This window comes from Stomoxys calcitrans, chromosome 3 (genome assembly GCF_963082655.1).
Source record: "Stomoxys calcitrans chromosome 3, idStoCalc2.1, whole genome shotgun sequence".
In the NCBI taxonomy this organism is placed as follows: Eukaryota; Metazoa; Arthropoda; class Insecta; order Diptera; family Muscidae; genus Stomoxys; species Stomoxys calcitrans.
This window is the reverse complement of record NC_081554.1, coordinates 120,904,530-120,918,942: the sequence shown is the minus strand read 5'-3', so window position 1 is coordinate 120,918,942 and position 14,413 is coordinate 120,904,530. Positions and strand designations below refer to the sequence as shown.

The window sequence follows — 14,413 nt, the reverse complement described above, 5'->3', positions numbered from 1 at the left end:
CGATTTTGCATAACAATCCGGACTCTTAATCATAGTAGAAGACCAAAATGAAAATTTGCGAGAACAAAAGATCTACCAGAAAGTATTTACATACCACCAAATTAATGATTATGATTATTCACAAGCTCTTTGTGATGTGAATTTGTTTTTGTAATTTGTAAATAGTAAATTAAAATAATTCAAATGTAAGTCAATAAGAATAATTCAAATTTAATTCAATAAGATTTTGTGTTTGCGCTTTCTTTTTTCGGTCCATAAGTTTTATTGAGATTCCATTGCAACATATTGTCCGGCTTTAGACCATTTTGTTTGATGCCATTCTATTCAAAGAATAGCATAGCAAAAAACATTTAAAAGTCAGCAAAAGTTTGGTGTTGCTCAAAACATTTGACTGGCTATCCGTATCGCGATTCGCCATGAACCTTCTTCAGAGGATTTTGTTAAATGGATCAAATGGACTTTCAAATGTTTTTTCTGTGCATTCTTTGAATAGAAAGGCATTAAACAAAATGTTTCTAGATTTTTTTTGAAATATTTTAAAGCTGGGTCAAGTTTTTCAGGACCGCTTTTCGGATCTAGTTTGTTTAATTGGATCAGCGAAATTGTTTTCTACTTTCAAATACAGTTCGTAAAAGAACCATATCGTATGCAATATTTTATGAGCCCTGCAGGCCCAAATATGATTAAACATTTCTTTAGATGTTAAATTTGTGCTATACACCGAAAGATCTTCAAGTCCATAATTGAGACACATCAGTCTCGAAAGACGAGGATGTTTTTATCATTTTACTATGTACTATTCTATTCTCCTCTTAAGAAAAACCAAACGCCACAACTTATGGTGATTTAATATTTTCTCTTACAGTTTAATCTATTTGTGATTTGTATTACATTTATCTTCAATAATGATAGGCAGGCGATCGCCCCATCGGCTTGATCTGGCACACCTGTACGCGCTCCTAGAAAGATATAAAGAAAATTATTCATCATAAGATTTCTAAAACCATTTGATCATTTTATAAATTTTTGTCTACAATTGCCGTTAATTGTATAACTTTGAGTAGTTTATAAATAGTAAATTACACCCATAAAATTACCCCATAATCTATGGAAACGAATTATTTACAAACTGTGATTTGGAAACATAGAAAATACGGGTGTATGGAGGAAGCTTCGATCGATTGGCTGTTTAGATGATAACCAGTATATTCCGCAGGTTAATGTTAATGAAGTTAATGACTATTTTATAGATACTTGTTTTGCTAGCGTAGCTAATGTAACTGTTACCGATTTTGGGATGAACAGCGCAAGTGGTCAATTTTGGTCAAGTCTTCATCTTTTGGATTGGATGGTATACCTACGTATCTACACATATACTGGTTTTGGTAAATAGTATTTTTATGACTTCTGTTTTTCCAACAGCTTGAAAAATCGGCAGAGTTGTTCCTATGCCGAAAGCCCGCGATCAATTACCATTTTGCCTGATACTTCGAAAATTGTAGAGCATATTATTAAAAGGTCTAGCTAAGCTATATCGATGAGAAATGCTTGCTAAATGCATCGCAGTATGGATTTAGACAAGGTTTTGGTACTACTGCAAATTTGCTATTAGAGACGCTCTTAACGACCATTATGTTGGTGCGCTTGTTGGTTTAGATTTAACAAAAGCATTTGATAGAGTAGACCACTTAAAACTTGTAGACAAATTAAGCACCAAATTTTCATTTTCTTCGGTTACTTGCAGACAAATTTTTTTGTATTTGACTGGACGTTCGCAATGTGTTTCATTTAATGATGAGCTTTGTAATATGAGAAGTCTTCTATTTATTTTATATATTAATCATATTGTTTCTCGCTCTGACATACATGAATGTGACATCCCATCTCGGAGACGGGTGATGCGATTTAAGCGAAATTGTGTGTGCTCTCTTATAGTAGCCTAAAAACAAAAATTTGGTATCCAAATTTCGGATGGGATACCTGGGGGGCCGCCCCACCTCCAAAACTTACAAAATATATATGTATATAGACCAATCACGACAATATGGGACTCAAAAGAAAGGTTTTTAAGATTAGAAAACGTGCCTGATATCCAATTGTCGGACCAAGTGCTTGGGGGACCACCCCAACCCCCAAAAACACGCCTAAATCGGACATATTTACCCACCACGGCAATATGGGGCTCATAGGAAATTCATACCCACTTTCGGGATCAATTTTCTGGGGGTCTACCCATTTTCCAAAATAAACCACAAACAGCAATTATTTACTCACCATCGCAATATTTGGCTCAAATAAATGAGGCGACGCTCTTTCCCCAAAGGGTAAAAATTTGCCGACCATGTCATTATGAGGCTCAAATGAAAGGTATTTGAGATTGGAAAACATTTGGATAATGAATTTTTGGGCCAAGTGTTTGGGGGACGCCTCATCCTATGTACTCTACTTAAACCAATGGCAATATGGAGTTTAAATAAATGGTATTTGAGACAAAAGCACGGGGCTGATATTTTTTTAGGGCCAACTGTCTAGGGGACCACAACACTCTTGAATCGGACATGATGAGAATATCGGGCGGAAATAAAGTCTTTTTAGAATGGCATTAAACCCTCCGAGCGAATTCGTGGTCCAATAAAGATCATATGGAATTCAGATAAAGGCACTTAATTTGTTATATTGTTAGTCAAGCGATATGCATACCCTTTTTTCGTAGCATGTTATTTCACTAAAGGCTCTTTTTTGTCGAAAATATATTTGTTCCATATAAAGTAAAAGAAGGCGCGGCGGAGCGGCCCGGGTCAGCTAATATGTCATATATGGGATTTTATTTTCTAAATGTAATATGGTTACAGAATGTAAAATATTAAAATTATTTTTAATAACATTTGCTGTATTACGTTTTGAAATCCGATTCTTCAGTCAAAAATTATGCGGGTTATAAATCAATAATTGTAAAATCAACATGTTTTACTTCCGATGTCCATGGAAATGCCAACAAAATACACACACACACAACAACAACACACATTTACAAAACGAACAACTCTCATTTTTTAAAAAGTTTTAATGAACAATATGATTTCAAAACGTGATACAGCAAAATCATTGTACATTTTATAAGCAATCTGAATCTGTCTTTATGTTTAAAATCGGTTTACAAATGTCTTCGCAAATCAAAAATACGGTGTCGGCCTGTAGTGGGAGAACGTTATACCTTTTATACAGGTAAGTTCTCAAAGGAAAACACATAAAATTCATGAAATCTTTATTTGAATCGATAGTACGGTCCATATAACTTAATGTTTGAAGATTATTTCCTGCAAATGTTGACCGTGACTGCGCCTCAAATGTTTCACCCGCTTAGTCCAATTTTGGCCGGTATTTTGTGAATAAATGCTTCAATGTTGTCTTCCAATACGTCAATTGAAGGGAGCTTGTCTGTATTGACATGAGCTTCAATATAGCCCCACAAAAAAGAGCCTAAAGGCGTTAAATCGCATGATCAAGGCGGCCAATTGACCGATCCCGAACGTGAAATAAAATGTTCACCAATCTCGCCTCCCAATAAGTCCATTTTTACGCGTGCTGTGTGGCATGTGGCACCGTCTTGATGAAACCATATGTCATGCAAGTTAAGATCTTGCTTTTTGGGCAAAAAAATAGATATCATCTCACCGTAACGCTCACCATTCACAGTTACGTTACGATTCGCATCATCTTTAAAGAGGTTCGGTCCAATGATGCCACCAGCCCATAAACCGCACCAAACTGTGACTTTTCTAGATGCATTGGTAGATCTTGCAAAGTTTCTGGCAAGCTTTCACTCCAAAATCAAAAATTCTGCTTATTTACGTAACCATTGAGCCAAAAATGAGCTTCGTTGTAAAATGAAAGAAGCGCACAATGAACTTTCTTAACAGAGCACGCATTTTGATAATAAAATTCATTAATTTGCAAGCTTTGTTCGTTTGTAAGACGATTCATAGTTAAATTATAGACCAAACTGAAGATGTTTGACAGTGAAACCAAACACGAAACGTACGCGAGCTGTGTTGTCACAAAGATAATAGCTAAAAAATCACCCTTTACATGTAGTTTACTTATTTAGAGAGGTATTTCAGAGGACAATTGCAATAAAAAAATTGCGCGGAAAAATTCTGAACTCGCTAAAATGAGCCATTTTAGTAAACTAGCTGTTTCTCACACGTTTATGGCTAGTATGGGGATACTTGGAAGAGTTCAGAACTTTGGAGTAGATGCTTTGCAATTTCACAAATTTGAGGAAAAAAATTTTTGTCAAAAAATTGTAAATTTTGGGACGGCCTTTACATATATTCGTTAGTCAAATTGGGACGTCCGCAGCATTGATCGCATTTACATTTAGTCCTCTTTAAAAAATGCAAGGTGTTATTTTCACCCACTGGAAGAAAAGAAATGTCCTGAAGGTAATAATGATGTTACGTTTTTGCAAAAAATTTAAAGTTTTGATATATTTCGGAAATTCTAGATTCTGAGGCAAATAACTTTTAATAGAAAGGAACAATTTGAAAATTTTTTTTAATACTCGTAGAATTTTCAGACTACAAATAGTCTCACAATTTTAGAAATACCGACGATACCTTGACAAAAATGTTCAAAAAATATAACGTTAGATATATACTGACATTTCCGCATGTTTTCTTAAGAATTTTATAAGCTCTATCTTTAATAAAAAGAATCAAGCCGATCGGTCAAAAAATGACTGTTTGGCAAGCTTTACAAAATTTGACATTCTCGAGGTGACCAACTTTTAAGCCTCATGGATCAGCCTCTGGACCTCTAGGGTATACCTCATATGAAAAATGGTAAAAAATAAGAGTTTATTTAAAAACAACATTTAAATGTAAAATAAAATAAGTAAGGACGGGCTTAAGTCGGGCGACCTTTTGATACCCTACACCACATTGGATATGCAGGCAAAGTCGTCGAATTTGTCTTTAACATTTCTGTACAGAAAGAATATCTGTCATTACACAAAAATACATGCATTGGGAAAAGTACAGCTAATAAGCAGGGTTGTCGAGATTGGTTAATGTAGTAACTGTATACTATTTAGATGCGTTTTCGCTATTAATAACATTCAAATACAACATACCAACGCACGGCCCTTGAAGCCATCACATCTAATATGGTTGAAAAGTCTTCTAATCAAAGACGAAACGCGTCCCACACAAATGACATGTGTATGCCATGGAAGTAGTAGTCGTTTGGAAAATATCGATCACTATAAAGAAAATACAAGTGATGGAAAAGAACAGCTAGTGTGAAAGGTGTCAGACTTGTTGTTGTTGTTGTAGCAGTTTATTGTGTTCTATCTTTCGTCTACTTGATTCTGTTGAGTGTCAAGACCCAGGAACTCCGCGACTAAGATGGGGTGCGTCCACAGGGATCTGGGTCTGAGTCGAGTGGGTCTGGCCGGGCAGTTAAACAGATGACGTGTATCGTGCGGTCCCTGGTTACAATCGGGACATACATCTTGCACGTCGGCATCAATTCTAGCTCTGTGGAAATTGAGGCGGCTGCATCTGACGGAACGTAATTGAGCCAGAACCACTCTGGTTTGCCGGGGGAGGTCGATTTCTTCGGGTGCAATTGGTGGCGGTCGTTCTCCAAGGACTACATTCACCCGGTAGCCAATTAACGCGTCTGTCTGCATGAATGTTGTTCAGACCCGCTTGATATGCCGCTTGATCTAGAGGTTCTCTCTTGTAGCGCTGAACCTCACGCTCTAGATCGTGTAAATCTACCTTAAGGCTTCTGGGCGGTGAGTATCTATCCACAAGATGATGATTTGGATGTTTTCTGCGATAACAGCCCAAAAGGTATTGCTTAGACAGCATGTAGTTATGTCTTCGCACTGGTAGGATCTTTGTCTCCTGATGGAGGTGGTCCACATGAGAACTGAGGAGACAGCCCGTCGCAGTTCGGAGGGCGGCATTCTGACAGATCTGAATATTATTCCACTGCGTGTCACAAAATTGACGTGACCACACTGGCGCTGCATAACTTACCACAGACCGGCCAATTGCTTTGGACGTGGTCAACAAGGTTTCTTTGTCTGCACCCCAAGTGCTGCCAGCGAGTGACTTGAGGACCTTGTTTCTACTTTTGACTTTATTGCAGATTGCTGTGGCATGTGGGGAGAAAGTGTAGGAGCTGTCAAATGTGACGCCAAGTATTTTGGGTCACTTGATGGTCGGAATCATTTCTCCATCGACCATCACAGTCAGCTCAGTATTCACTTCACGCGTATTTGTAGTGAACAGTGTGGCTGAAGATTTGGTGGCGGATATCTTCAGATTTCTTGCAGCAAAATATGAGGCAAGCTCGTTGAGGTAGACGTTCAACCTATCGCAGATGTCATCAATGGGTGGGGGGCCTGATGCCATGATCGTACAATCGTCCGCATATGATACGATCTCTATGCCGTCTGAAGGAGGTGGGATGGAGGATAGGTAGAGGTTAAACAGAGCCGGAGATATCACCCCACCTTGGGGAACTCTCTGTTTCACTCTACGGTGTTTTGACTTCTTATCCCTAAATTCCACAATTGACTGGCGGCCACACAGATAATTCGCGACCCAACGTTTTAGGCCTGGCTGGGGGACGTGTTGGCGATGTCCTCAAATAATTTGGCATGGCTGACCGTGTCGAATGCCTTCGATAGGTCCAGTGCCACGAGAACCGTCCTATCACATGGCCTGGGTTGATTGAAGCCACGGCAAATATGTGTGGTGATGGCATGCAAAGCTGTTGTTGTGCTGTGCAGTCTCCGAAATCCGTGTTGATGCTCGGCGAATGGAAATTCTCCTACGAGGCTCGGGAGGAGTAATGCCTCAAGCGTCTTAGCCACTGGTGAGAGAAGGGAGATCGGTCTGTACAAACTCGGGTCTTTACCAGGCTTCAGTAGCGGGATCACTCTGCCCATTTTCCAGACATCGGGAACTATAAGAGTGTTCAATGACAGGTTAAGGGCAGTGGTAAGGTACTCAACTCCAGGCAAATCCAGATTCTTCAGCATCAATGTAGAGATTCCGTCGGGGCCCAACGCCTTGGAAGATTTGGCGCCACGGATGACATTCGTAACTTCGCCCACGGTAAATTGTGATGGCTGTTCAACGGCTCGGAGACCACGAATACGGCGAATGGTTCTCCTCCTTGCCCTGTCTCTCTCGGGATGCACAATAAATTGACGGTTGAGCAACCTGGCGCATCTCTTCGGATCAGTCACGGTTATCTCGCCAAAAGTGACTGAGGTCCTGTAGTCCCGTCTACCGGGGTTCGAGAGAGACTTAACAGTGGCCCACAGTTTGCCTGCACCGGTGCCTAAGTTACATTAAGTTAACATTGCTCCAAGTGTTCCAGCCACAAATTCCGCTTATGTTCGTTGACTACCCTGTTTATTTCCAGATCAGCTTGCAGATTCTGGGGTTAGCGGGGTCCATAGCACGAATCCCATCACGCTCGTCTGCGAGTACCACTGCTTGCGCCGGGAAATTGGGTCGCACTTGCGGTATTCGGCCGGCTGGTATAAAGCGAGCGGCTGCTGCGTTGATGATGTCTCGGAATTTCCTCTCGGCCACAAGCACATTAGAGGGGGGTGGCAGTTCATTGAAGCGGCGATTGGTATACTCTCTGAAGCCAGTCCAATTGGCCTTCTTGTAATTGATGAACGTCCGGCGCTCAGAGGTTATGAAGTCGGGTGGTCGGTCGATGGTGAGGATTATGGGGAGGTGGTCTGACCCCAAAGAGATGACGGCTTGCCAGGATACGTCACTCAGGAGATCAGGGGATGCAATTGAGATGTCTGGCGAGCTGATGCACCTCCTCGTAATCCTAGTGGGGGCATCCTCATTCACCGTGCAAAACGTGGAGCTATCTATCTGCTCTGCCACGCTGGTCGTTACCTAGGGGAGAATGCCATGACGAGTGATGTGCATTAAAGTCCCCCAGAACCAGACGACTATGGCCAGATAGCAACCCACTTATATCGGGGTTGTAGGCCTGGCCATTAATCGGGACACAGCTACCAACCGGCGGTATATACACGTTGTATATCTCTATCTCGGCAGTACCAGACCTAACTGCTACCCCCACTGGTAGGATCTTTGTCTCCTGATGGAGGTGGTCCACATGAGAACTGAGGAGACAGGCCGTCGCAGTTCGGTGGGCGGCATTCTGACAGATCTGAATATTATTCCACTGTCTTTCACAAAGTTGACGAGACCACACTGGCGCTGCATAACTTACCACAGACCGGCCAATTGCTTTGTACGTGATCAACAAGGTTTCTTTGTCTGCACCCCAAGTGCTGCCAGCAAGTGACTGGAGGACCTTGTTTCTATTTTTGACTTTATCGCAGATTGCTGTGGCATGTGAGGAGAATGTTTAAGAGCTGTTTAAGAGAGTGACGCCAAGTATTTTGGGACACTTGAAGGTCACCATTGCATACAAAGCAGGAAGTTCCTCAAGGGTCCATTTTGGGACCGCTTCTGTTTTGTATGTATATAAGTGAACTGCCAACCAGACTGACACATTCAAATATCCAAATCAATGCGGACGATGTACAAATTTATCTGAGTTTCTCAAAGACAGAACTATGTCATGGAATAGAGAAGCTAAAAACCGACTTAAGAAATATCAACATGTGGGCATGGAAAACAAATTGCAAACAAATCAAAGTTCTTTCTTTTTTTAAACCGTTGCCAGGAAATGGTGTTCGAATACCCTGTTCAAATTGGAAATAACGCTATCAAACAGTATATAAAGTAAAAAATCTCTTATCAATCAAACACTAACATGGAAGGACCATATCATATTAGCGACAGACAAAATCTTCGGAATGTTAAGAACACTCTATAAAACACATTTATACACACCACAGAACATGAGATCTCTTTTAGCGAAACCATATCTTGTACCTATACTCCTATATGGCATGAGTTGTTTAGCCAATGTGACGTGACTCGAAAAGCAGAAATCGTTTGGAAATGACACAAGTCAAGTGTTTCATCTTTACGCCAAACTTGAAATTGGTACATCTAGCAGAAGAATTGTAATAGTACCCATTCGCTATCGTCTTCTGATATCTGAATGACAATTTTTCTACAATGCTATTCGTCTTTGGAACTCTCTGCCTCCTCATATTCAATTTATTGCCAACGCAAATGCTTTTAAGAAAACTTTATATGAATATTTCTAATGATTTTGGTACCTTGTATCTATGTTAAAATTGTCTACTTATTACAGGAAACTATTTTTTTTTTGTTAAATGCGATTTTTATCAACACAAATTTTATTATTATACCCTCCACCATAGGATGGGGGTATACTAATTTCGTCATTCTGTCCGTAACTACTCGAAATATTCGTCTGAGACCCCATAAAGTATATATATTCGTGATCGTCACGACATTTTATGTCGATCTAGCCATGTCCGTCCGTCTGTCTGTCGAAAGCACGCTAACTTCCGCAGGAGTAAAGCTAGCTGCTTGAAATTTTGCACAAATACTTCTTATTAGTGTAGGTCGGTTGGTATTGTAAATGGGCCATATCGATCTGCCATATAAACCGATCTTGGGTCTTGACTTCTTGAGCCTCTAGAGCCTCTAGACAATTCTTATCCGATTGGGATGAAATTTTGCACGACGTGTTTTGTTATGATATCCAACAATTGTGCCAAGTATGGTTCAAATCGGTTCATAACCTGATATAGCTGCCATATAAACCGATCTGGGAACTTGACTTCTTGAGCCTCTAGAGGTCGCAATAATTATCCGCTTTGCCTGAAATGTTGTACGACGGATTCCCTCATGACCATCAACATACGTGTTTATTATGGTCTGAGTCGGTCTATAGCCCGATACAGCTTCCATAAAAATTGATCTCTCTATTTTACTTCTTGAGTCCCCAAAGAGCGCAATTCTTATTCGAATTGGCTGACATTTTACGCAGGTCTCCAACATATAATTTAATTGTGGTCCAAACCGGACCATATCTTGATATCGCTCTAATAGCAGAGCAAATCTTTTCTTATATCCTTTTTTTGCCTAAGAAGAGATGCCGGGAAAAGAACCCCACAAATGCGATCCATAGTGGAGGGTGTATAAGATTCGGCCCGGCCGAACTTAGCAAACTTTTACTTGTTATATCAACTATTGTATCAACATGGATATGGACTCTCCCGCAAATACCTACACAGAATAGGAAAATGCAGCTCATCATTCTGCATCTACGAAGAAGATGTGGTGGATAATGCAGAGCACACGGTCTTCCACTGTCACCTCTCTCTTTGGTGGTAGGAACTCTCCGTCCTACCACCAAATCGTCACAATCCCATTGCAGCCAGTTGTTCGAATTGACCCTATTTTGTTGTTGTTGTTGTGATGTCGTAACCACATTTTCATGTGAAAATGGCCATCCCCGTCATGCTCCTTCCGGTCTAAAGGACCGATCGCGGGAACATGGTGGCCATTGGTTATTTAAAGGCGCCAATAACCCGCCTTGTCATATCTAGCATCATAGGCACTCAGTATTTGTGAAAGAGCCGGTGCCACCCGTCCTCTTACTTAGACTCTCCGCTCGATACCGCTGATTGTCTGCGGCTGCCGTTGCAGCTACTCCGTATGAAGCATTCGACTATCAGCAACCTGTGGACGCACCCGGTAGCGTGCGTTGCTTCTCGTGACAGTAATGAACACCATACAGATCGGACCTCAATGTGGTGATCACTGCTATCCCGTACCAGGACCTTATTTTGTAAGGATAATTGTTGAAATAATCTTGATGTTCCAAATGGTGTGTCTGATGTGCCTGATGTACCGTTACATGTAAGTTAAAAATTTCGGAACACATGTTCTTCTTCTCGAAAGAGAGACAAACAAAAATTGTAAAATTTAATGATCTCACCCTAACTGGCAAAAAACTTGAAAATGAGGCTTTGAAACACCATTTCAGTTAAAAATATCAATATCAGTTAAAAACAAATAATATGTAGTTATTTTTTGTTACCTTCCATGTTTTGACTGTGTAAATATGATTTCCGTTAAAGTTCCTTCGGATGTGCACATTCTGCATATAGAATGTTTAGATCTGACTAAGGTGGGTCTTACTAAACGGGGCCATAAGCGCGTAGAATCTGTTGGTAAACCTTTTTTAAGAACGACATAGCTGAACCTAGCCGTTAAATCTTTATGCTTGCTGGATTCCAATTTGGTTGGCGTGTAGGTTATTTGGAAATTGCATGGTGTTCTATCGTCAGTATTTGACAAGCGCGGGCAGATACTATCATGAGGACACTTAAAATAAAAGAGCAAATAAAAATGTGAACATATATGTTAACACAAAAATATATCGAGAAACAAACAAAAATGCTTACGGGAGCAAAAACGTGTCCCACCAAACAGTGGTCTTCCTGGGATAAAATTAGATCCCTGGCTTCATTCACCAATTCAGAGCCACGTCTAGAACCTTCCTCAACTATAATAAGGTAACCATCGCACTTTTTCCAAAGATTCAGTATTGCGCCATGGCGATTATGGGCACTCGACAATTCAAACAAAGAATATGAAGAAAGTACCAGGTCATATTTTGTCTAAAATTGTATTTTTTGAAAATTCCTATTAATCCATTATACTATTTTGGTACTCCCTCCAATCTATACCTCCAGCGCTGGAAGAAATTGACGGTAGAACACGTTCCTCAAAGTCATTTGCTGATTTGCATTGCCTTCTTTTAAAATCAACTCGGAGAGATCGTTCATATAGCGAGAACTATCAACGTTGTAATATTCGTATATTGAGTCCTTCCACAAACTGCTAACGGACCACATACCAGTGCCAATACCAGACCCAAAATCAAGAAAACTTTGCGGCTTAAAGTCCTTATCTCTTTCTCTTATTTCATGAAGCACCCTCATAAGAACCGCATATTCTAAAGGCCCTCTTCCCAATGCGTACACAATGGATTCGTAGGAGCCATATTGAATTGGTTTCCAAGCAAATGTCCGTTCCTTCATTCTTCTCTTCATTAATTGTTCTTTACGCTTTTGAAACCTTTTCAGTCCTTCTTCGTCAAGATTTGCACGTTCTTCTGGCGGCATCATTTCGTCGATTTCTTCACTGATTTGCTTAATTTTAGTATTTATTTCAAAATCCTCCGCGGGCGGATGACGTGAGGAAATAAACTGATTTAATTTTTTACAGTCGTTCAGAAGTCCCTTTACAGGGTAATCACCCACTATTCTTTCCAAGGTTTTTTGTATTCTCTCGGGCAAACTCTCCCGGTTAAAGTTAATAATTCCGGGATGTCGTCTGGGACTTACGCCGCCCTCTACCTCAATTTGCTTCTGCACGGTCTCATCAACCTTCACCGCAAATTTGGAAGTGTATCTTCGAAATTCTTTGAATAGAAACGGCTTTGTGGCATTACTAACATTTCTAAGGCACAATTTCATTTTGAAGACTGATTTGTATGATATATTAAAATATTACAAAATCCGAATGCTTTAATATCAACGTTGCTTTATTTAATGTTCTGTCGGTGACTACACAGGACGACACAAGACAAATTGATAAATTAATTTAAATCAAATCGCTTAATGCAGTCCAAGGTGAAACAAAAGAAGGTAAAGTGATACACCAGTGTGCAATTGTTTCATTTGGTTTTTATTTTGTTACAAAAGCCGACACCCAGTTCTCGCGAATCCTTCACTGCAAGCGTATGGGCACATTCTGCCACAAGTTTTTTTTTTTGAAAGAAAGTATGGAAATATTAAAATTAGGCGTTAATATATTACAAATCAAATTATTACGTGGAGTATAAGGTGTTTTTAAAAAGATGGTCCACCCGAACAGCTGACAACATCCGGTCAGTAGCCGGCCAGGTTGACGGTATTAACATGTCAATTCTGTGTGTACATTCATAGCAAACACACGTACACACAAGACCGCAAGTTTCTTTGGTTGTGTTCAGGGTTGTTTGCTGATTGCTGGAAATTAAAAAAAAATGGTCGCTGTTAAAAATTTCACTCGTGAAACAATTAAACATTTCAGCGACTATTCTAAAAGTAGAATACATACCAAGCCTTACTGGGTGACATGGCGCAACAATTAAAGGTGGTCTCATTTGAACAACAACCACATATCATATGGTGCAACCAGAGATGAGAACAAAGAGAATGCAAACAAAAATCTGACATCTTAATACCGTCAAATTTGGCCGGCTGTGCGGACACGTATACAAAACGTCGATCAGCTTGATGACAGATTGCACCATATGATTTGTGGTTGTTGTACAAATGAAACTACCTTTAATTGCTTTGCCATGTCCGCCTTGTGTGAACCCCAAGGCGGATTTAAAAAGGTGATCTCACGCAAACAGCTCTTAACAGCCGGCCAGGTTTGACGTTTTTAAGACGTCAGATTTTTGATCGCATTCCCTTTGATGTTAACTTATTCCTCGCATATTCTCTGTTCATGTACGCACACGTATACACACACGCACACAAATTTCCTTGTGTGTGTTGGCAAAACTTTGATCAGCTTTGACGGATGGCGGATTGCACCATATGTTTTGTGGTTGTTGTACTAATAAGACCATCTTTAATTGTTTCGTCATGATAAGTAATGAGGAAATGTCCTACTGAATGAAATCAGCAAGTTCTTTTGCTTCAAAATCTATTATCTAAAAAAGTAATCATGAAATAATTTCGATAAAAACGACAATAGTACCACCCTTAACAGGCAAAAAACTTGAAATGAGAAAAAAAATTATGTCAAAGCAAACTACTGCAATAAATCTTTACAAAGCTATAACCATTGTGAAAGATAGTGTTGTGCTTTTGTTTTTACAACTAATGTTTATTTTGATACAAATAAAAGCTGCATTCGTTTCTTTTTAAATATTTTTTTTTACATTATTTATCAATTTCAAAGGGTGGGTTTTGGTTGCAATTACAAAAACATTTATGAATTTAAGAACGGTCCACACACTCACATTCGTGTGTACACATGCACGTAAGCAGCTGATCAAAGAAATCAAAGAAATCAAAAAAAAATCAAATGTGGTAACCTTGTGGTAAATAACGACGTAGGGAAAATTTTCCCCAAATAAACAATGTAAATAAAATTGTACGCAGCAGTTCGCATGACCTCAACCAAGACATATTAACCCAGGTAGTCAATCCCATGGAATGCTCAACCCGATAGAATCCTCATCGGCAAGTGCTACCGACTCAGTCTACGTATTCGTCTTTCTTCGTCATGGAAGAGGCACATCCCGGAGTGCCCTCTCCGCACGCTTCTTGTCCGTGCCGGGATTAAAAAGAACTCCGGACCCTGGTTTGCCAGAACCGCCTTCATCATCGGTCGGTGTC

At 39.9% G+C, this 14,413-nt stretch overlaps 1 protein-coding gene across 2 annotated transcripts; it reads right to left on the bottom strand.

Moving 5' to 3' along the window:
* Window positions 1–836: 836 nt before the first annotated feature.
* On the bottom strand, window positions 837–12,596 carry LOC106088743 (methyltransferase-like protein 17, mitochondrial). 2 transcript variants are annotated; one of them, XR_009397854.1, is made up of 5 exons: window positions 11,702–12,596; window positions 11,417–11,632; window positions 11,050–11,336; window positions 5,135–5,263; window positions 837–959 (listed from the first exon to the last, which is right to left on the bottom strand). XR_009397854.1 is itself a non-coding variant. In XM_013254408.2 (4 exons), the coding sequence occupies exons 1-4, from the start codon at window positions 12,491–12,493 to the stop codon at window positions 872–874; spliced, it is 1,383 nt and encodes a 460-aa protein (XP_013109862.2). In that variant the 5' UTR covers window positions 12,494–12,595; the 3' UTR covers window positions 837–871. The 2 variants fall into 2 exon arrangements, 1 of the variants encoding a protein (XP_013109862.2); XM_013254408.2 differs by lacking the exon at window positions 5,135–5,263 and having other exon boundaries at window positions 11,702–12,595.
* Window positions 12,597–14,413: the final 1,817 nt, after the last annotated feature.